Below are 21,186 nucleotides of genomic sequence, written 5' to 3' on the forward strand. Positions count from 1 at the left end.
CCCGCAGCGCGGCTCGGCTCGGCTCGGCTCGGCTCGGCTCGCGCTGGGCGGCAGGCGCTTGCAAGCCCGCGTCTGCGTCCCCTGTTTTTTCCCCCTTTTCTTCTGCTCGGACGTGCGCTGTCTTTGGATGGTCTCGGCCGTAGGCACAACTCGTGCCTCCTCCGGCAGTCTCTGGCCGCCGGTGTCCGCGCTGCCAGCGCCTTGCTTAACTGTGCGGGCGCTTCTGCCGTCCGCGGGGTCTGGACGGCGCGAGAGGGGTCGGTGGCCGCGGAAAATCTGGCGTTTTCGGCGTGGGCACGCAGAGGCTGGCAGTGCCGTGAGGGCGGGCTGGCTGGGGCAGGCAGGGCACCGATACGTCTCCCCCGCCCGCGAGCGCCCTGCGGAGCTGCTGCCCTTCAGCCTGCCCGTGGCACGGAGGTGGCCCCGGCAATGGGTGACAACCTGGGCGTCGCGTTCACCGGGTGAGGGACGGGGAGGGAGGGGGCCGTACCGCGAGGGCGAAGGGGCGGTTTTGCGAGGAGGCTGCTGGGCCTCGGGGGCTGCTCCTCGCTCCTGGGGCAGCATGTGCTCACCAGGCAGGGGCGAAGCATCTCTGCTCTCGGGACAGCAGGAGCGCGCGAGGCTTAGGCACGCTCCTCGTATTGTCCCGATCGGCCGTAGCTCTACTCCTCCTTCTTTGGCAGAATTATTTGAGTATTTCTAGGCTAGAGCAGCCCTGGGGGCTGCAGAGCTCTTAAAGGAGCAATCTGGCTCCCACAGTTCAGCAAACACTGTGGGGAGGGTTTTTGTTCTTCTTTTCCTCCATACCTAATATTGGTCCTCTAACCACAACCTGCCACCTTCTTTCTGGTAGCTTTCCCTGATGTCAGTGTTTTGGTCCTTCTCGAATTCAGCAATAAACTAGCTCCGGGGCAAGCGGGACTGTCGATGTGATGCTGTCAGTGTAGATACTTGTGTGCTTGCATCTATTGGAGCTGCTTGCAGCCATATGCTCTGGCACAGGGACATCAAGGCTGAGTTAAGTGTCCTCTAAGGATTATGCTAATCCACTTTCTGGAGGTAAATCCAATAGTTGGAAAATCCCACTCCATCTTCTGCGGAATTTCACATTTCACACATTTTGATCTGCTTTCATTGGCCATCTCTCTTGGCATCCAAACCCCCTGTGTCTCTGAACTGCCTCGATCAGGCTGTTGGGAATCAGAGAAGCTGGCTCTGAGGGAAAGCAGGACTTTCATTTTGTTCTGTGCATTGTGGTCTGAACTCGAATAAAATCAAAAGCTGGGCCTCCTGAGTTTGCTAAAACATTCAGATGAAAGAACTGTAAGCTGCGGCCAGCCACAGGGGAACAGGCATAAATTCCCACTTGTGTAATGATTTCCTGTTTAAATAAATGGGTAGTTAAAGAGTAAAGATACCTTCTGTCCTCCTTACCTCCCTACCCAGCATTTTGGGAGGAAGGTGGGGAGATGCAAGCTTACCCCTTATCTTCCCAGTGATTTGACGCTCAGTGGGCACCAGCCCACTTGGTATGGGAAAAAACAAAAAGGACCAATTTGTGCAATACTGGCAATTCTGAACATTCAGAAACTGGGAATCGGACTACTCCAGCACATCCAAAAAGACTGAGATGTAAAAAGAGTTAAGTCATGTTTTGTACTCTGTCATTTGACTTCTGAACCGCCCGTCCATTCAAGTGCTAGCTGTAGTGCTACCAACTCCCTCTGTTTTGCACTGGGAGGGCCCTTATTGACYCCTTATTGCAAAAGTACTTGATAGAGAATCATTCTTTATCAGGAGCTCCTTGGGCTGGGCCCTCTTCAGAGGTGGCAAGAGACCACTCCTGCCCAGAAAGTACTCGTGGTCCAAAGCAAGGCATGGTGGTGATTTGTAGTTTGGAAGCCGGAATGGGACTTGGCTCATACAGAGTTGCCACATACCTCTTTGCTGGAAACAAGTGCTCACCCTTCGATCCCAAGACTCATTAATCCGTTAGTGGTGCCCTGTTGTTGTGTTTGGCTCCCTAGGAAAAGGGAGATGAAGGCAGTGACCCGCTCTGATGGGTCCCCATTAGCAGTCTCCGCAGGAAGGAGAGGACGGGGCACGTGCAGACAGACCTTGTTCCCCGGACAGACCCTGCCTGTGGGCTGAGGCTGCAGCCTTGGGCCAGGGTGTGGGGAAACCTGTCGTTCCTGATGTCAGACCTGTCAGCAGATAAATGCAGGACTAGAGGTTTAGGAAGATTGCTGTTCTCTTCAGCAGTAAATGATTTTTTGAGGGGTTTGGGCTTTTTTGCTTTTATTCCTTAAGAAATTTTGGCAGCTACGCTTTTTCTATCATGTTTGTCAGTACTTTTCTCTACTTTCATGCGTGGGAAAGTGAAATTGAACCAAACATCTGCTGCTGTCTATGTTTGGAGACAGGACACGAAGGAGACTCTAGTCTGATCCGGTACGTCCTTTCCTAGGAGTCCTCGTAATGCTCCGCCAGACTGGGTGACTCACCTTCCTTCCACCCTTCGCGAGGCTGTGATCTATGGCAATACCTATTGATCGCTGTGAAGATAATTCCATTACTGGGAAAGGCCTTGTGGCCTTGGGAGAAAATTAAGCAGTGAATGCATGYGCGTTTCCACTCCTGCATACATTTTTGTGTGTTGTAGGGGACATAACAAGACTGAGAATTTTAAGTAAATTGGATTCCAAGCATTTTTCTTATCTAGGTCTTCAGCTCTCTTCTGCTTCAGGCTCCCTCAGTGTTGGCATCTTTCCTTTCCTAAAAGGTTAGATTTGGTGGGAACAGATAGTTCGGGGTTGTGAAGCTGGGTGAAATCTGGAAGTCGGAGGCAGGTTGTTCCAGGCTCTGCACCTATTTAGCTGGCTGCGAAGGACTTGGCAGCTTTATTTTGGGGCTGTTTATACTGGCAGCACTTGAGCATGGAGTGCTCTGCAGGGTCTGCTCAACCAGCAGCGAAGATGCAGCGTGATTTAGCCGAGGATTGCTTGCTTGACGCTATAAATAACCTGCCCGAGTGCCACAAAAGTTCTTGCCTGAAACAGTGGCATATTTTTGCCATACTTGTAAAGTCATTTCAGAGGCTTCTTGGAGGAGCTCTCTGCTCGCAACTCTGCCAGCGTTTGGAGAAGCTGGGTCTGCTGCGACTGCGGGGTCCCTGTCTGGCAGCGGGCGGGTTGTCCAGCACTGGAAGGAATGAACAGGGGTTGGATGCTGCCAGGCTTGCTTTTGTGCTGATGGAGTTCTCCAGTCTTGTAAAAATGTCCGACTCGGGTTTAAATGCAGGGAGATAGCCCAAGACAGCCCACGGTTTGCGTGGGGCGGCCACCGGCTGGGTCACGGAAACGGTGGTGAGCGGACAACAAGGCCGTGTTTTATTTGCACGGAAAGATTTTGGCTGTCTGGTAGCGTGCTGCACCAGCTCGCTTTCTGCCCCAGCTCCCCTGCTGCAGGGACGCTGCCGGCTTCCGCGGTCCCTCCCGCTCCCTTCCCTGCGAGAGCCCTCCTCTTCTGCAGGCCTGGGAAACGTGGCCCCGTGTTGCTCTTGGCACGCTCYGCCGGCGGCCCCGCCATGCCCTGCTCCGCTTCCCTGTGCAAATTCCCCTCCCTTTCCTTCTGCCCTCACCTCCGGGCTCAGATTACATGCCGGGGTCGGTGGGCGGTCAGGCCATAAATGCAGGGAACTGCAGAAACATTCCTCTGTGTTCGCTCAAACCAGTTTTCTTAACCTCCCTCATTAACTGCCCGCAGTACTGAGATGTGGTCTCCGGAAGACTTGGGAACCGCAAAGGAAACGGCGCTGCTGGCCAGGCTCCGAGGGAGACGGCGGGTCCGAGCGAGCGAGGAACCCGCTGCAGCTCCCTCGCCCGAGCGTCGTACCAGCTCGCTCCCCCTGCCCTCCAAGGGGCACGGCGGGCAGAAGCTCCAGAAGCTTGCTTCAGCTGGGGGGACGAGGAAATGCGAGGAGAATCCAGCTTATGAGGGAGAGCTGTGCTCCGTAAGGCAGAGCAGGCCAGGGGAACGTCCTGGGGATGTCTGCAGTAGCGATGAGACGCTCGGGCCTGTGGCGGTTGCGGTATAGCCTATTTGCAGCCGCTGGTTCAGCTCAGCCTCGTCTGCCCGTGTCCCTTCAGGCCCCCGGCCTCCCTCCGGCGGCGAGTGCTTCGTGGCGAAGCGGCCGTGACGGCAGAGAGCATCTGCTGCTCTCCTCTCCACCTCCAGCTAGGAGAAAATCGCTGGGTAGGACTTGCAGGCAGAGGAGTTCCTCCTTGGTGCGTGGACCCGTTCCAGCAGAGTGGCTGACGAGCGGGGTGGCTGGGTGCCCTGTGGTGGTGAACCACGGCCCGATGCCCTGGACCTTCTGGAGGGCTGGTGGTGCTGTGCCCTGAGCCAGCCGGGGGACAGGAGTGCCTGCGTTACGGAGGCTGGCTGCAGCGGCAGCGCGAGGCGGTCCTTGGGGGGTCTGTTTGGYTTCGAGACGTGCCAGCCTGTCGTGGAAATGGGTGCCTGCATCCCCTGGCAGAGGGAGGGCTCGCGGTTTGGACCGCGGTGGTTCTCGCGTAACTCGCGTGCAGCTCCTTCTGTTGCTCCGACAAAAGCGTCTCGCGCGGAGCAAAGGCTGCCGGGGAAGACGCGCGGCGGTGGGGAAGTAACGTGATCGTGCAATAAAACTCCCTGGCGCGTAATGCATGTGCACGGATTGATGCGACTTGGGACTGCGTAAGCGACGTTCTCCTCCTCGTGGCTTGGCAGTTTCTCCTTCTGGAGCCTCGCGCTCCTATGCGTTTGCCCCAGTGTATCACTATAACGAAGGGGTTACCAAACCGCTCCTCTGGGTCTTCTTGCAAAAGCCTGCAYTTAGTGTAGATAAAAGCCTTCGCTCTCCAAAGACGTTAGGTGGAGTTGCCCGGAATTACGTGTCCCCGTGGCATATCGAGTGCCTCTGCGCTTGAAGTGCCGTTTGGCAGAGCTCGAGCCTTCCAGGTGGGCAGAGAGCCTGCTGCGGCCGCRCGGCTGGCTCGGGCTGGGAAGCGGAGGATTTTCCCTTAAAGTCAGCTGGCATACTGTTTTTTCCGTTCCCGTTGGCCCCTGAACCTGCACCGTGATGGTCTGAGTAAACTTTCCCGCTTCCCTTCGGCTGGACGTTACTGGGAGGCCAGGGGAGAGCGCACGGGGCTGGAGGAGGCGGCGCGCGGGGAGTAAATCCCTTTGCGGCTCGCGTAAGCGCGGCGCGGAAACGGGCAGCGCCTGGAGCTGGCAAATACCCTTGAATGCTTTTCTGTTGACTGCACGTTGGTAGCGTTAAGCGTTGCCTTTTCATCGCCTGTCCGCTTTCTGGCGAGCAGCTGATCCTTCCTCTGAACCTAGCCGCTTCAATTTTTGGGGTTTTTTTTTTTTTTTCATTTTCTTTTTGGCCTTTCTCCCTGCTTAATCACGGAGGCACTGCCTTCGGCCCCGTTTAAACAGCAAAGCGGTTCCCTTGTTTTGAATGTTTAGTCTGAAGCCTCACAATTCCTGCAGAGAATGGCGATGGATTTGACAGAGCTGCGGTTAAACAGCGAAGGGCCCGCGCGTTGCGGGACGGGTCGCCCCAGCTATTTTAAGGATATTCCAATATCTGGTTCTGGTAATAAATGACTCTGTGCAGCTGAGGGGATATTGGATTATACCTGCCTGCTTTGGACGCAGCATGGATGAACGAGTCCTGCTGGCCTGATTACTGACGTTATTTTATTGGTGGAATAAGGGCTGCTGAACGCCCAAAATATTATGGTGAGTGAACGACTTCGTGGCTGTAGGTGCTGTTCTGGCGAGAGGCCAAGCCAGGCGGTGAAAAAGAGTTATTGCTCCGTATTTCATGCCCTGTTATAATATTGCTTAATTTCAACACTGTGATTCATACACCTGCGGATATTGTGACGTGCTTCATCAGAGCTTGTAGGAATTAATCCCAATAAATTCAGTATAGTAGTAGTGAGAGGGAGGAAAAGAAATCTGAATGATTAATCTCCGGGGAGCCAGAAGTTTGCTGAACGTTACTTCAAGTTCGCTTACTCGTTCTTGCCTTTGCTGATGTAGCTGTSAGCAGAGGCCTTAAAAGACTATTTTTCATTTTCCATTTTTTAAAAATTCTGTTTGCACCCCTCCAACCAGCCAAAAAAAGGACATTTGTACCAGGTCAGGAGGGAATATTTTTCTAACTTGGATCAGCATTACTACCCTGATATTGGTGTGATCTTGCTGGCTTTCTCTTAGCCCAGCTTTGACAAGCGTGTGTATCAGCCTACCTATCTAAAGGTTGCATTGACAAATTCTTGGCTGCTTTCCCGAATTTTTGCTCTCTGCAAGCTCCTTTCCTGGAGCAGAGCTGTGTCTCCTGGAGAACACTGTCCCCCAGATCTACGTGACGGTCTAAACCTGCGCATGTCCTCACACCTCTGATTGCTGTGGAGGATGTGTTACCGTTAAAGTGGACTGTATCTGAGAAACCTTTGGAAAAATCATAGCCTAAAGGGAGTATTCCTAGCAGGAAAGCATCACAAGATTTGCTCTTGATGTAACTCTGTTCGTAAGCTAGAAATAAGACTCAAAACAATGCCAGAAAAACTTGCAGATGAGGTATTAGTGAAAAGATGAGCAGAGGTGGAGATAGGTCTGTTACAGAATATTCACCTGGATCAGATGGTAAAGTGGATGTAATTTGGTTGTGTATTTTAATTTGGCCAAGAGGAAGCAGGCTGGGGAACTGTGCTCTTTGAAGGATGACTCATGAGGAGGACTCGGATAATTAACCCTGAGGTCCCGTCTGACGCTTTATAGGATCGAACTCAGTCCTCGAGGGTTTAAGCAGAGTACTGTTAAGTGGAGGTTAGTTTCAGCGGTTCTGTAGCCATTTCCCATCGCTTCGGTCCGTTCTGGGCTCGGTGCAGAAGTTGTCGAGGAGACCTGGCTTTGTAAGGATCAAGAAGGTAAGTATCCGGTGTAGCCAAGAGTTAAGAGGTGACTGGCTCATCTTCCTGAGTTATCTGGAAAGGAAAAAAGCTTTCAGTCTCGGGAACAGCCCAGCCGAAGGGAGGGATAAGTTCCTCAGCCTGTCTGGAGCAGACCAGGGACGAAGCGGAGTAATTACCTGTCGGTCAAATACAYGAGGAGAGGTGCAAGGGAACGAGGAGCTCTGCAACGCTTTAGTTGCGTATTTTTCTTAACCCTTTSCTGTAGTTCAGCCAGAAGTTCTGGACTTAATGCAGAGACTCCTGTAACCATGGTCAACTTGGAGGTGGGGCAGGATGACTGTAATGTTCCCTTCTGCAAACACGCAAATTCAGAGAGTTTTTTAAGGACTGGGTAAAGAAGCAAAAGATCATGCAGGCTGAGGGAGAGGTATGACCACTGWCAGCTGTCTCAAAATCATGACTCGGTTTAGGAACAGGGTGAAATTAGGATTGAAAATTTAGGATGGGAGAGTTTCTCAGCAGGAGAGGGGGTGATGCTGTAGAACTGGCACCAGTGAAAGCRATAAAACGACCGTTGCTCGGGACGCTTGAAGTACAGCAGGCAAAACGCTGCCCATTTCCAAGATGAAACAGCCCTGGATGTCGTCTGAGCGATGGAGGAGTCGCTAGGTTTCTGGGCCGGGTTGGTGCCATGGAAACTCGGCTGATCTGCTCTTTCTTTTCCTCCAGTACATCGGAAGCCTGGATGTGCCGCGGCCGAACAGCAGGGTGGAGATTGTGACGGCAATGCGGCGGATCCGGGTGAGTGCTGCTGCCCGCCTGCGCGCGCGCCGTGCCCTGCTGCGGCCGGAGCGGCTGCAGGGGTGCCCGACGGCCCCCGGCGTGCCCGACGGCCCCCGCGCCGCCTGCGGCTCTTCCCACTGCTTCCCCCAGGTCCGTTCTCGGACGTTCCTCCTGTCCCCTCGCGCTTTGGCTGTGATTTTCTCGTTGTTTTTATCGGTTTGTATCTTTTTGTCATTAAGATCTCCGCGTAGCCTGGGCTCAGAGGCTGCAAGTTTGCAACCGTGTGTGTAAGGCTGTCGCATGCGGAGTTTTTCCAGGTGTCTCCATGCCCRTGTGGTATCCAGAAAGTTCTGTTTGCCATGCCTACAGTTAATCGCCTTCTGAGCATCCCTGCCGTGGTCGTGGGAGGAAATGCTTGTCTCCACATTAATGCTGCTTCATCTTGTGCAAGAGTGGTTGCTGCAGACAYGGGGGTGTGGGTGGTGGGTGGCTGCTGGATGCGAGGTTGCTGAAGCTGGAGGGAAGGCGTAGCATAGATGCGACTCTGAGGAGGTCCTTGGGTCCAATTGCCAAATCAAAGGTAACAGCAAGCTACTTGCCTTGGGTAAGCTGTGTGCAACGTTCAGCATTGGCTGGATTTTGTGCCCACAAGTTGGTGTCCAGCAAGTAGCAATGTGCTAGTTACCGTACCGAGTTTAGAGTACTCAGAAACACGTGGGCAAGGTTTGGGCCCTGCCTGTAGAGGACTTGTTTAATAATGAGTAAGTCAGGGGATGTCAGATGGTTATGAAATCATCTGGCTTCCCAAAATAGTTGTAGTTGGGATATTCAGAGCTCTCATCGTATAATGCTTGGCTAGTAGCCATGAGAGCAGCCTTTGCCTTGGCTTCCCTGGCAGTTGTATGCGAAGCTGGAAGGTGTTCAGGAGCACGTAACCAGTGAGGAAACAAAAAACCAAATGAGCTCACTGCCTGGCGTCCACCGAGTTTTAAACCCACAGGAGGATTGGTGGCTCTTGGCCTCGGTGGCCTGCCTGGGCACTTTGGGGGTCTCCAGCCCCAGCAGACCCTGGGCAGCCTCAGTGAGGAGATATTCATGCTACCAGCTGCAGTGGCTTTGCAGGTGTCACCCCTGTCCTGGCAGCCTCCGGTAAGGAGCAGACAGCCTTGGGTGCCAATAGGCCAGTTCTGGCTGGGGCACCAGTGTCTCGAGCGGTCTGCTCAACCCTGTGCCAAGAGGTGTTGTAGCGCTTTGATCTCGGCTGCTGCCTTGTGCTGACATGAGTATCCTGAACATCCAGGAACTAATTTTGGAAGAAAACTCACCCAACTACCCCAAAATCTGCCCCCCCCCAGCAGCTGTGCAAATACTGGTGCTGCAAGAAGCAAGCTAGCAGGAAGGGCATGCAGGACACCCCTTCTGGCAGCGGTTTGACCTACATCCAACATAAACAGCAGTGTAACCACAGCCAAAGAAAGTTCATTCCTTAGGACACAACAAGGAATCTGCCCATGTGATCCAGGACGTGCTCCCTCCCGGAARTAATACTCCTGGAAATGATATCTAAGGTAGTTTTTTGCATGAAACGGGAAGGACTGTGCATGTGCCCTTGCAAGGAGGCTGAGTAATTTGTGAGCAGCCAGCCTCCCTGGACAGCCCTGTGAAAGCGCCCATCACCGGGACCTGCCGCTGTGGCCGAGTGGCCCTGTCGGGAGCTGAGCTGTTGTCCTATTCTTCTCTAAAGGCCTTGTGTAGACTTTTGTTACTTATTCTGTTGCACTTTTCTCATTGCTGGAGGTGGAGAAGAATGTAACGTCGCGCAGACTCAGATTTCCAGGCTCTTTTGTTCCCGAATTTCAACAGGGAATAGTTTGAGGGCTTTTGTCAAAGGCTGTTCTGCTGCTGCCCTGTCCTCGCTGTGATGACTAATGTTGTGGCTTGGGAACAAAATGGAAAGTCTTTGTTGGCCTTAGATTTGCTCAATTTGCTTTTACACCATTTGGGACAGAGTAACTGTTAGGCCATTAAGAGGTCTCCTRCATTTGTAGACAGATATTTCTCTCTCCTTTTTGTCAAACACACCATGGGCATTGTTGTTCTGGAAAAAGACATTTATGGCAAGTCTTTTGAAAGAATGCAGCCCCCGGCCCAGATCTTGCCTGACTTCGTGGAAGCATGTGAAGACTGGCACAACTTTGAGGGCTTAGATAAACCTCACTGTGTTTAAAAAATAGCCTTACTGACTGGTGTAAATAAACTCAAGCATAGTTCAGACTGTTCGTGAACAAAGCTTTGAATTAAGGGACCCAGGTAAAACAGAGATTTCCAGTGAAAAAGGGTGGGGTTGAAACAGGTGCTCGAGCTTCCTTGATCTAGCGTAACGCAGGGCGAGATGCGAGTTAGCAGGGCGCCCAGGCTGTCTTGTCTCCCTCGGSCTTTTGCGCGGCCGCCGTGGGATTTCGAGAGGTTGCGAGAGGACTCGCCGGCCGGGCGGAGCGCCGGAGGCTGCTTTTACTTTGGCTGGAGGCCGAGGAACGCGTGCCCGTCCTCGAGCCGCGGCAGCTCGCTGCCGCCAGCGCTTTCGCTTCAGGCTGGCGCGGAGTCGTTGAGCCTCGTCTCCATACCAGGAGCAAAATGAGGTTGCTCTGAGGACAAATTAGCCCGATTCCTGTTAACGAATCGGGGCGCTGGGGCTGCCTTTCTGAATCCTCGGGGAGGGGAGCGTTCGCTAGCGGTGAGTTAGCGGGACGGGTTTCTTGGTGCCGTCGCCTGCCTGCTGCCGCGCGCTGCCCTCCGGAGCAGGGAGGGCTTCGCCGGGCCGCCGGGGCTCCCGCGGGCGAGCCGGCGGCGCAGCTTTGCTCCGAGGCAGAGCCTTCCGACTGCTCGGGGTGCAAGGGCTGGGAAACCAAGCTGTCACCGCAGGGAGCTGCCGCGCGTCTCCGCCGCGGGAGAGGTGTTGCGTCTTCCGAGCCGCGGTGACCGCGCCGTGCGAGGCTGAAGTTTCAGGTGTCTGAGCTAGCTGCAAGATACCCCTCTCTCRTCCTCTGCCGCTCTCTCCTCCAGAGCGGCTGAGCACGTGGGGCCCCAGGGGGCAGCCGTGGCTGTGCATTTTTCATCTTGTCATGATGTAAATAYATGCAAATACTTTCCTCTCTGAGCTTCTGGCACGTTTCCAGTGCACTACCTGGCTGTGGCTTGCTGGAATCACTCTAGGGATGATTCAAAAAAAAATTGATTCCCCCCCCCCCAACTGGAATTCCTGCATGCGCTTCAGTCCAGGGTTTTTTGGAGGGCAGAAAGGCTGCAGTCCTGTACAGGCCCTTCTCAAATGCTGTTTCTGTGGTGGTCATCTTTGAGCCCGCTTTTGGGAAGCGTTCAGCTCAGTTTTGCAGATTCAAAAGAATGAGACATTTCGAGCACTTTAAAATATAGCTCTTCTGGCAGGTACATCTGATCTGGCAAGGCTTTTGCAACTTTGCAAAGCTGAGCTTTATTTTAGCAAATTTGGCAAAATTGCTGAATTTAAATGAGTTCGTTTAAAGCAGCATTTTTGCATCCTCCGAAAGCCACGCGCACCGTGGGATTGGTGTGAAAATAGCTGCGTTTGGCCATTTACTTCCTTAGAGAACGCGGCGTAATTTCAGGCTCGTTCCGTTAGAGCGTTCCTGCGACGTACGCGTTTCCACCGCGTTGGGCCGTTCGCTCTGCAGAATTGCCGCGCTGGGGACCGGGTGAATTACCGGCGGGACGGTGACGTTACGTGGTTATCCGGGGTGAACGAGGGTGCGTGATGGTAGGTCGGGGAGGACCTGAAGGGACGGCTGTCAGAATTTCGTGGCTGTTCCGGCAATCGTGGTGAAAAAGGACAAATTTCCAAGCAAGATTGCTGTGCTTCTCCCGCCGCCGCCGCCACTCTCATGTAACTGCATAGTAAAATAACTTCCCGTTYCTTTCAGTCTTGTACCTCGGCCGCCTGTAGATAAATGCTCGTGGAGTTGCGGCAGGGTCTGAGATACCTGCGACGCGTTACAGCTGTCAGACCGGGAGCGGAGCCCATGGTGTGGGTGGTGAAACGGGACCGTCGAGGCACCAGCGATGCMGACCCTTAGAGCTACTTCGGGTGCCGCTTTAGGAAGGGCGCGAGGGAGACGTTCAGCAACGCTCGCGTCCCCTGTGCTCCCGTCACACATCTTGACCAACCCAAGCGAATATAGGCGTTTTTTTTCTCCCCCTCAGTTGGGCTTTCCCTCTTCTCTTTCTGTGAGCGAAACCATGGGCTCCTTSTGCTGAACGTCCGCACTGGAGCTGGTGGCAAAAGCCTGCTGGGGGCTCCRTGGAGAGGAGGGGAAATAACTTCTGGCTCGCCGAAGCTTGCGGGAGAGGACCCCCACCCAGCATCCCTCCCTCCCCACCAGCTGTGYGCTGCTGTTTCACCCCGGGTCACAAAATTTGGGGCCGGCTTGTCAGGTCGCTTCACAAAAGCCTCTCCCCGGCTGCCCTTGCRCTCCCTCCCGCTTCGCTGCGCCTCGACCTTGTTCCTCCTCATCAGCGATACTTCGAGCAAGGTCTAACGCGACATCGCAAGCGCGGTGGTGGTAGCCTGGGTTGTCCGCTGGGCTGAGCCGGGTGCGTGAGAGGGTACTGGTGCGTGCTGGAGACGCGCCTCCGGCTTGCCACGGCTCTTTCCTTCGAGGAGCCCCACGTTGCACGAACGAACTAATTCTGGTGGCACAACAGGGCCAGCTCAGAGCTGGAGCTCAGCTGCGCGAGGAGCAAGAGAATCCTGCACCGGAAAGCTCATTTGCTCGGAGAAGCTGTGCTGTTTTCTTGTGGAAGTGCTAAAATGCATGGCGCTGGCGTTACCTTGCGGCTCGTGRGTCACGAGGGTGGGACGTCAGAGGTATTTAACGTAGCAAGGCTATGCCTTAGCGCTGCGCTTAGAACAAATCCGCGGAAGATCTGGCGTCCCGCGAGGCCTCGGGGAGCTCGGCGGGGTCGCGCTGGGCCCCTGCAGCAGAACCTGGCTGTTCCCCTGCAGCCTGCGATGCAGCGTAACTGAGAGCGACCCCAGATTTTGCTGGAGCTCTTCGTGGTGCCCGGATGGCTCCCTTGCACTTTGCTTGGCCRCTCCGACTTTTCCTCCTTTTCGAGAGGCCTTTTGTAAAAAGGAGAGATGTGTTGCAAGCCCCGGATCGCAGATAGGATGGGAGCGAGCCTTGCTGTGAAGGGGGAGGGCTGCAGGACCCCCGATCTGGAGACCCGAGAGCACTGGGGACACTGGGCAGCAGCTGACCCGTGGCCAGGGCCCCCCTCGGGGACTGTCCTCGATCTCAAGCATTGGGCATTAAGGGCCCTGAGGAAAACTAGCTTAGGAAAAACAGAGCGAAGAGTGAAAAAGTCGCAAGCAGAGGGTCAGGGATCGAGCAATTTTTAACCTCTGTCTCTGAGAGATGAGAACCCGGGACGCAGGGAGACGAAGCGACTTGCCGGAGCTCCTCTGCRGGACCCGTCCCGGAGCAGGGAGCTGAACCCAGCTGCAGTCAGCGTTTTAAATGCTGATCTCGCGTACGATCCTTTTCGCTCTTGTGCTTCTCTGCTGGTCCTCGAAGGCTGAGAGCCCCTTGATTTAATTTGTTGAGATCTTCGGTGATGCGGGAGAGGAGAACAAGAGCGCCGAAGCGGAGGCAGCTGCAGCCTCGCAGAAACCTCGCCCGGGGAGCTGCCAGCAGCGAGCGCCCCGAGGGTCGGGCCGGGGGCCGCCGCGAACGCGGGCGACTTCTCGGAGCAGGAACCAATTCCGTGTCTGGCCAAGCTTCCCTGACAACAAAAGAAGGATCCTGGTGTTTTCTTAATGTATCGCTCATTTTTTTTTCGCCGAAGCAATTTTAACTTGGTCAAAAAAAAAAAAAAAAAAAGCCCAAGCAAACTAGGTCTCCTTCCTTATGCTCCCTTAGAGAAACGGCAGGCCTGTTTTAGCTACAAAATCAGCCTGGAGTCAATATTCACCATAGGAAACTGCAGCAAAGAGAGTTAAACTTTTGGTTTAACTATTAAACTGAAAACAGCTCTATCTGTGATATATTTACAATGTTGTTGTTGGATTGCAGTAATTCAGTAATGGAATATATTATCCCAAATCATTTCTTTCTCTCTCGCTCCTGGTTGTGCTTTTTCTTTCTTTCTTTTTTTTTTTTTAAACCCCAAAGCCTGCAGGTTCTTTTTGCGTTTTCCTCTAACAATATCTGTTAACTTCCTCTTAAAATTGCAGAATGAGATTTGTCTGAGCTCATTYAGACACTTCCCGATTCCCAGGAACGCCGAGGCCGTGTGTGGCCCGTTTCTAGTCCTGGAAACGCGAAGAGCTCATCTCTGCCGACCTTTATAGATATATTAAGAAATCCTCTGTTTAAAAGAAGAAAAACTAAAGCAATTGCCCCAGAGCCGGCAGCGGGGGCTCCTGGGGGCTGCGGCTCCCGGGCAGCCGCGTAGGTGCCACGCGGGAATGCGCTGGCTCYGACTGCTCGGTGCTTAGCTCAGAACTGCTAATTTAGGTGCTTGAGGTCTGTCCTGTGATTGCACAAGCTTTCTAAAGTTAAATTGTTCACGGTTACGTTTTGAGCAAGGGCGCTTAAAAATACACTTTTTTTTTAGTTTGCATGGCTTGAATGTATCCGTCTTTGATTCCCAGCGGTTTGATCTTCTGCGTTGTCCGAAGTCGAGGAGGTCCTCTAAGGACGCCTCCCCGGWCCGGCTCTTCGGGCAAGCGCTGCGGAGGGAGTTTCTCTAAACCCCTGTGACTTCAGAGCCGGAGAAGGCAGCCTGGAAGGACCGCGGCTGGATCCCGCAGAGCGCCGCGAGGGCAGCGGGAGCGGAGSAAACCGGGGCGGACCCGGGCAGGCCGGCGCCGCCGCTCGCCCAGCGAGCCCCGCCGTTTGCTTTCCCGAGCGCGTGTGCTGTCTGCCGCCTTTATCAGCAAATAGTCGACATTTTTTTTCCTCCAGACCTACACAGAAGTCGGCATTGTTGCGCTTCCGTCGCTGTGGGATTTTGTTGGAGCAGCACTGCCGTTCTGTGACTTTTGCCGTCTGTCGTTGCTTCGTTTGGGGGTCCACCAGCCAGGTGGGCTTCGTCCCTTCGATCCGGGCTGTGCCGCCCTATTAGATGGCATTTTTGGCCAAACGCTTGCACAGGGCGGAATCGAAGCATATTTTTTCTAAGTTTCTGAGCCAACCCAATTGCCTTTGTGAGCTGCATTTTTAATTTGATTTAAAAAGATTGCTCAGGGTCTTGTYTTGCATAGGATTATTGCCGCGGCTGGTTATATGACGGTCCTCCTGGTCAACAGTACGTCCTGTAGTGGCTGTTTTCTAACTCGGCCTAAAGTCTTGAAACTTTCATTAGCTTGGACTTTCCTTAAGCATCCAAGTTCATAATTCTTTCTAAAACTCTCTAAGGGGCATTATTCAGACTTGAYGGTTTTAAGGCGTAAAATTCAGCGAGTCTTTTTAATTTGGTTACTAGTTATTGCTGAAGAAGCATGAAACAAATGTGCAATATGAATAATTCCCCTTTTCTTTCCAGTTACAAAACAAAAACATCGTTGAACAGTTCTTGCATCTAATAAGACCCACGGCGTTGGCTGGTTTCTGATGTGTGAAGTGTTTCCTGCTGTTGCTCGTTCRTTCTTCATTAATAGCCTGGATTTCATAATTGCTGACTTGGTTACGTTATTACCAGCTCGCTTTTTTTTTTTTTTCAGTTTGTCGCTGCTGTTCTCCCCGGCCACTCGGCTGCCTCCTGGGCTGCCGTTACCCAAGGTTTTTACGCAACGGTGGGAGAGGAGCTCTTTGGCCCGCAGCGGGCAGAAATACCTGGCTGCGTTTCACAACCGAGGGTGTGGACGTCGCCGGGCTGCGCCCCTCGCTTGCAGCTCCGCCGCCTTTCCGGAGCCCCGCGCGGGCGCGTTCCCCTGCCCGCCGTCCCGTCCCGAGCTGCGCTCGAGGTGCCAGACGTCGCCTCGCGCCCGGCTTCGCGGTCGCGCCCGGCTTGCGCGCCCCGGCGTCCTCGGCACGCGGCATCTTCCCTGTGCTGCCGGGTTGCCCTGAGGGAGGGTCCGGCTGAACCTGTGGGGCCCGCGTCGCAACGGTCCCCTCCGTGCTGCTCCGGCGTCTCGCTCGGTTCAGGGGCCGCGCCGGCCCGAGCAGCGCAGCCCTTCCGGCTTCCTCCTCTTCTGCTCTTTGCATAATCCTTCTAATGTCCCCTCCTCGGGCRTCCAGAGGGAGGGAAGCAGATTAGTGCTGGGCTCTTCTCCCCGGCTTTGCCGGGTTAAGCTCTGCTACCAGAGCTGGCCCATAAGGGGAGGGGGGGGCAAAAAAGCCCCGCTTGCTAATCTGTTTTARTCCGGAGCTCAGCTCTGCTTTGTACCAGATCACCTGCAGACAGGTGATCGCCTCTCTTAGGCGTGTGCGTGCTCTAACAGAAGAACTAATGAGCGTCTGGTTAGAAACGCTACCAATTCAGGCAGATACGGAGTTCCCAAAGAACACGCGGCTGCTAATTTCGGTGTCGGGGGGTAAATACTAAAATGCACGTGCCTCATCTCTGATCCTCGCTCTATCTTCAGCACTGGATTGAGTTTCTTACAAGAAAATGAAAACTTAGATGTCCTGCTGCTTTTAACACTGATCCATCCGTAGTTCGAAAAATACRCCCAAGCTGCAGGAGAAGCAACAGCACCCGCCGGCAGCGTCTGCCGGCTGCACGCGGCGGAGGCGSCGGCAGCTCCGCTCCTGTTTTCCTTAACCCGAGGGAGCAGAGCAAAGCCACCTGGGGCTCTCTAGCCCCGTTRTTTCTATAACCCGTATGACCACTATCCCGTCCTTACTCGCGTACCGGTTCGCACGTGCKGCCCGTGGTCGTCTCAGACTGAAGCACGGAAGCAGGGAGGGAGCTTGCGTGGGCAGGGCTGTTGGTTAGGGTGGGAAGTCCAGCCGGTGCGGTTGCAGAGCCCTGGCCTTCGCTGCGGAAGAGCTTCTCCCCGCTAGAARGACTTCAAACGTCCTGGGCTTGAATCCTCCTGCGGGTTCGTACCGGTGCCTTCAGGCCGTCGACCCCGACTCTTGCCTCGCAGGAGGATCAGGCCTGCCGTGCTCAAATCCGGGCGTTCCTCCGGGGGAGCCTGCCCGTTGGGGCGCCCGGCGCCGAGCAGGCGGCTTGCGCTCGCTGAACTTTGGCTGCTCTCGGCCGTGCTGTCAACGCTCGCGGCCTTATCGTGYATCCTGTGCTCTCTGGCATTTCTGGAGTCAGGAAGTTAAATGCCAGTCCCAGATTTCCTTTTAAAAATGAAAAGCAAGTTTTCTGCCTCCTGCCGCTGTACAGARAGGCTGGAAAATGACTCCTGGACACTTAGTAAGCTCTAATGCATTGCTTCCTTGCACTTCTGAAATCACTGTTTTTCAAGGCTCGGGTTAAGCGACTAGCTTAAGTCACAGGCTCTGCAGATCTTCATGCCTGGCTGCTTTTGCATCTTGACACTGCAGAGAAGGGGATTTGCTGTTTTCCCCATGACAGTGGCGTGGCAGGACCTGCAGCTTAGCTGGCCAGGGCTCGGTCTCCTCCTAGCACTGTTGGGAAGCTGCAGCGTGGCCAGGAAAGCTCCCCTCAGCGCAGGAGGTGTCTGTGCAGGGCCCTGTCCCTCTTTCCTGCCCTGCTTTCAGGACACGAAGCACAGTAATTCTTACAAGCTGTGGTAGAAGTGAAGGAGATGCAGCCAAGCCGCTAYCCCCATGGTCGCAGGCTCCCCTCTCTCTCGCTTCTCTGCCATCAGACTGATAGCCTTTATCCATCTGTCTTACATCTGTGAAAGTGCTGGCGTTAATTGAAGCTTGAGTTTAAACAGGAATCATAGAGGCGTTGGTTGGAAGGAAGCTTTGGAGATCATCTTGTTATTCTGATTACATTAAGAACATTGCTTTAGCTTTGGAGGCACAGAAGATGAGAATAGCTGGAACGGAAAGCAGGGCGGGCGACGGATGCTTTTAATGTTATCCACCAGTCCGAAGGAGTTGGCTTGGTGGAGCAGCCTTGACCTGGGCGACGTGACTCCCRCTACGCTGCGAGAAGCGGCCGGGCAGAGAAACCGCGGCTGCCCGCAGCCAGCCGGTCGCTCAGCTGACCGCGTACCCCGGCTCTCGGTGCACTGGCTGCGGCCAGCTCTCTGGGTTTTACTTGACAATAATCCAGCCTGTCAAACCYGTAACCCAGCCGAGTACCTAACTACACGGGTGAATCTGTGCCTTTAAGTGACGGACGTGCCATGGGCTCCTAGCCTGGAGCGGTGAGCAAGTCCTTCAGACAGACCTTCTCTAGCTCCAGCCCATGCTGTCCTTGGTGGCTTGTGGCTGATGTCCGTCAGGCTCTGGACACATGCCACCCATGCGAGCGCCAGGCTTGTCTGGTGGCAGGTCCTTGCCGTGATGCTCGTCTGCTCCATGGGGTCCTTATCTCACTTATAAAACTATGCCATGGCTTGAAACATAAGCTCTGCCTCGCCGGCTCTGTTCCCGTGCTTTACATTGGACACCTTGTGCCGTTCGCACGGTGACTTGGGAACCTCTACCAGCTGGCCTTGTTTTTCCTTACGTTCCTTTCACCTACGTCAGGCGCTGTTGTGAAACTCTAGATGCGTGGCTTGCAAAGGTGCCTGCTTTCCACGTGCTCCTGGAGCCGGTGTCGTTGCTGTCCCGGCTGCTGACGTTGTCCCTTCGGCCTAGCTAGTGCAATCGTGATACGTGACCAGAAACGAAAAACTTGTAAGGTGAGTTGTAAGTCACCATCGCTCCTGCCAGCGTGGAAGAACAGCGATACCGGCCCTGACGTGCCCCCAGATGTGCACGAGGCTCGGAGAGTCCCGGGACGTCCCTGGGCTGGGCTCCCTGCGACGCCAGGCGATGCTCCCGCGCTCCTGCAGCCCCCCTTGCTGCCCGCCTCTGCCGGCACCTCCGGCCTCTGGCCGGTGCCTCGCGTGCCGCTGTCCAACGAAGACCGGCTGTCTTCTGCTTGTGAGCAGCCCCGGCCTGCTTTGGTGCGATCCCCAGCTCCCGCAGCTGCCTGGCGACAGCCCGGCTGAGGCTTTGGTCCCTGCAAGCGGCCAAACTCTCGGGGCGGCCCSGGAGCGAGGAGCTGGTCCGGCCGTCTGCGAGCGGCCGCTCCTGCCCGGAGCAGTTGCAATTAAGCGGGGGCGAGTGTGGTTGCCCTGGGATGTGGCCATTAGCTTTCTCTTACCAGCTGGGTGTTAACGAAGCCCCTACTGAAGCGCAGAATAATAAGCGCGCGGGAAGCTGTTGTTTGTTTTAATGAGCTGCTGCGTGGGCTGGGTGGAGCTGAAGGATATTGCTAAGTGCACTCCTACACCGTGAACTAATGCATCCGCCGCGGGGCTGCCGGTACAGTCGGAGCCCGCCCGGACGGCTGTGCGGCTGGGTGCAGCCTGCTGTCGCGCAGCGCGGCTTCCCTGGGCACGCAGCGCCCGCGGGCGCCCGGCTAAAGCACGCCGTGCAGGAGTGCGGCGTTGCAGCTTGTGTCTTGGGTCTCCCTTAAGGATTGCTGGGGGGTGGGGTGGGGAAAAAAAMCAACCTAAGCCCAGGACATTATAGTGGGGCTCCGCAAAGGGGTTTCTTGTAAGGGAYGTAAATCATCTTGCAAATGAGATCTGCAAATGAGGGTTGAGAGGCAGCTGTTACGTAAGGGGAATTTTAYCTGTTGAACCATGTGTTTGGTAATTGATTTAGTTGGTACCGGTTCAGATTTCTCTTGCACTTCATAGGAAATTAGTATTTCTTAGACTGAGGAGCTGATTGCAGATGACTTGTGTATGCACCCTAGTTTGCTAGCAAAAGCAATGAAACTTGGAAATAGTGGAAGGAGGTTATAGGAAGGGAAATTAAGGCTGCTATATGATAGGAAATAGCAAACAGAGCAGATGGGATTTATCATGAAACATTTCATGTTATTGGAACAAATATTCTATGATAAGTGGGTTTGCTGTGATCCAGGGATTATTTCAGAGCAGCCGCCTTAACTCCGTTCTGCTGCTCTCACAACACAGATATTTTTAGGTTGATGCCGGTTTATACCCGTCAGTACACACCACCGTCAGTCGCTTACCAAAATTAAACCTGAAGTTGGATGGGAATATAGACACTGACCTTGTCAGTACAAACCAAAATCATATCTTATTTCAGACAAACACATGTACCTCGGAGGAGGCTGCATTTTTCCACGTGTGCAAACTCTAGGGAAACTTGGAAGAGCTCTAAAAAGCACTGTTAAACCGAAGAACCAGCRTCCGACCAGCGGCTCTCCCACGACCCGAAGCCGCTCCGTGGTTTCACCTGCGAGGACGGGGCTGCTGGCTGGCAGCACCGCCGTGGGCTGCGCTGCCGAAAGCAGCGGTGCTGGCCGGCGTCGGACCTGCCCAGCGCGTTTCGGGAGGCAGGACGTGCCGCCRGGGAACGGCAGAGCTGTTGCCGGCCGGTTTTCCAAGCCACCTCGGCACGAAGCAGAGGTCTGCGTAAATCCCTAGCAGCTCTACTGCGAGTCCTATCTGTATCCCGCCCTCAGATCTGATCCTCCAGAGGATGCCGGTCCCTGACTGTCGCCGTCTAGCGTGGCCTCTTTGCATGCTCCGCCTGGCAGCGCTCATGAAGTTGCAAAGAGCTGGTTAGCGGTCTGCAAACAGCCCCGGAGCGAACGGCGCGCGGTGCACGCYTTGCACGCGTGYGTGAGCTTTCCCGGCTTTTTGCTCYGGGAATAATCTGTATTATTCTCATAATACAGATTTTGTTTCCTTTTCCTCCCCGGCAGTGAGGCTGGGGGGAGTTGCTTTTTCCCACTAGCTGAATTCTCCGAGCTTCCCTCTTTCCCCAGCACAACTTTCAGGGAAAATTTTGGTCCTCCCCTAAGGGAGCGTAGAAACAGCGAGGCAGGGGAAGAAAGCGTGTTTCCACGCGTTTTGCCTGCTTTGCACGGAGTGCCCGTCACCCTCAGTTTGCTACGTMATTTTATTCTGAAGTGACAAGGTTAGGTGCGCCCTCCGTTAAGCAGCATACGATGCTCTGTTCTCCAGGAAGGGGGATTTTAGTGCTCTTCTGGTAGGAACGTGCTGCGCAGTGACGCATGTGCCAGCTGGCGTTATTTTGCAGTCGAAGACCACRTCTTTACGGTTATTTATTGAGCCCTGCATAGAAGACCAGCATTAAAGATAGTCCCCCATCAACCCGGGGGCCGATGTGAGGCTCCTGCGCTCCGATGAGGGGGGGTTTTCTTCTCTAATCGAGAAGATAAACATGTTTGTGCTGCAGGCTGTGTAAAATTCAGGGGTAGTCTGTATGCACTTGTTTCTTTCCTGGCTGGAGCTTTACAAGTGAGCTAATAC

At 54.4% G+C, this 21,186-nt stretch overlaps 1 protein-coding gene across 1 annotated transcript in view; it reads left to right on the plus strand.

Annotated features, from left to right (window-relative positions):
* The first annotated feature begins 7,124 nt into the window (after positions 1-7,124).
* Positions 7,125-21,186, plus strand: part of NOS1AP (nitric oxide synthase 1 adaptor protein) — a 23,415-nt gene continuing 9,353 nt past the window's right edge. The window contains exons 1-2 of the mRNA XM_085300300.1: positions 7,125-7,395; positions 7,698-7,901. Of these exons, the coding sequence (XP_085156426.1) occupies positions 7,378-7,395; positions 7,698-7,901 (222 nt within the window). The 5' untranslated portion in view covers positions 7,125-7,377. The remainder of the gene's footprint in view (positions 7,396-7,697; positions 7,902-21,186) is intronic.

Source organism: Rhea americana, unplaced genomic scaffold (assembly GCF_003343005.1).
Source record: "Rhea americana isolate MKP2758 unplaced genomic scaffold, rheAme1 scaffold_162, whole genome shotgun sequence".
NCBI classification, from domain to species: domain Eukaryota; kingdom Metazoa; phylum Chordata; class Aves; order Rheiformes; family Rheidae; genus Rhea; species Rhea americana.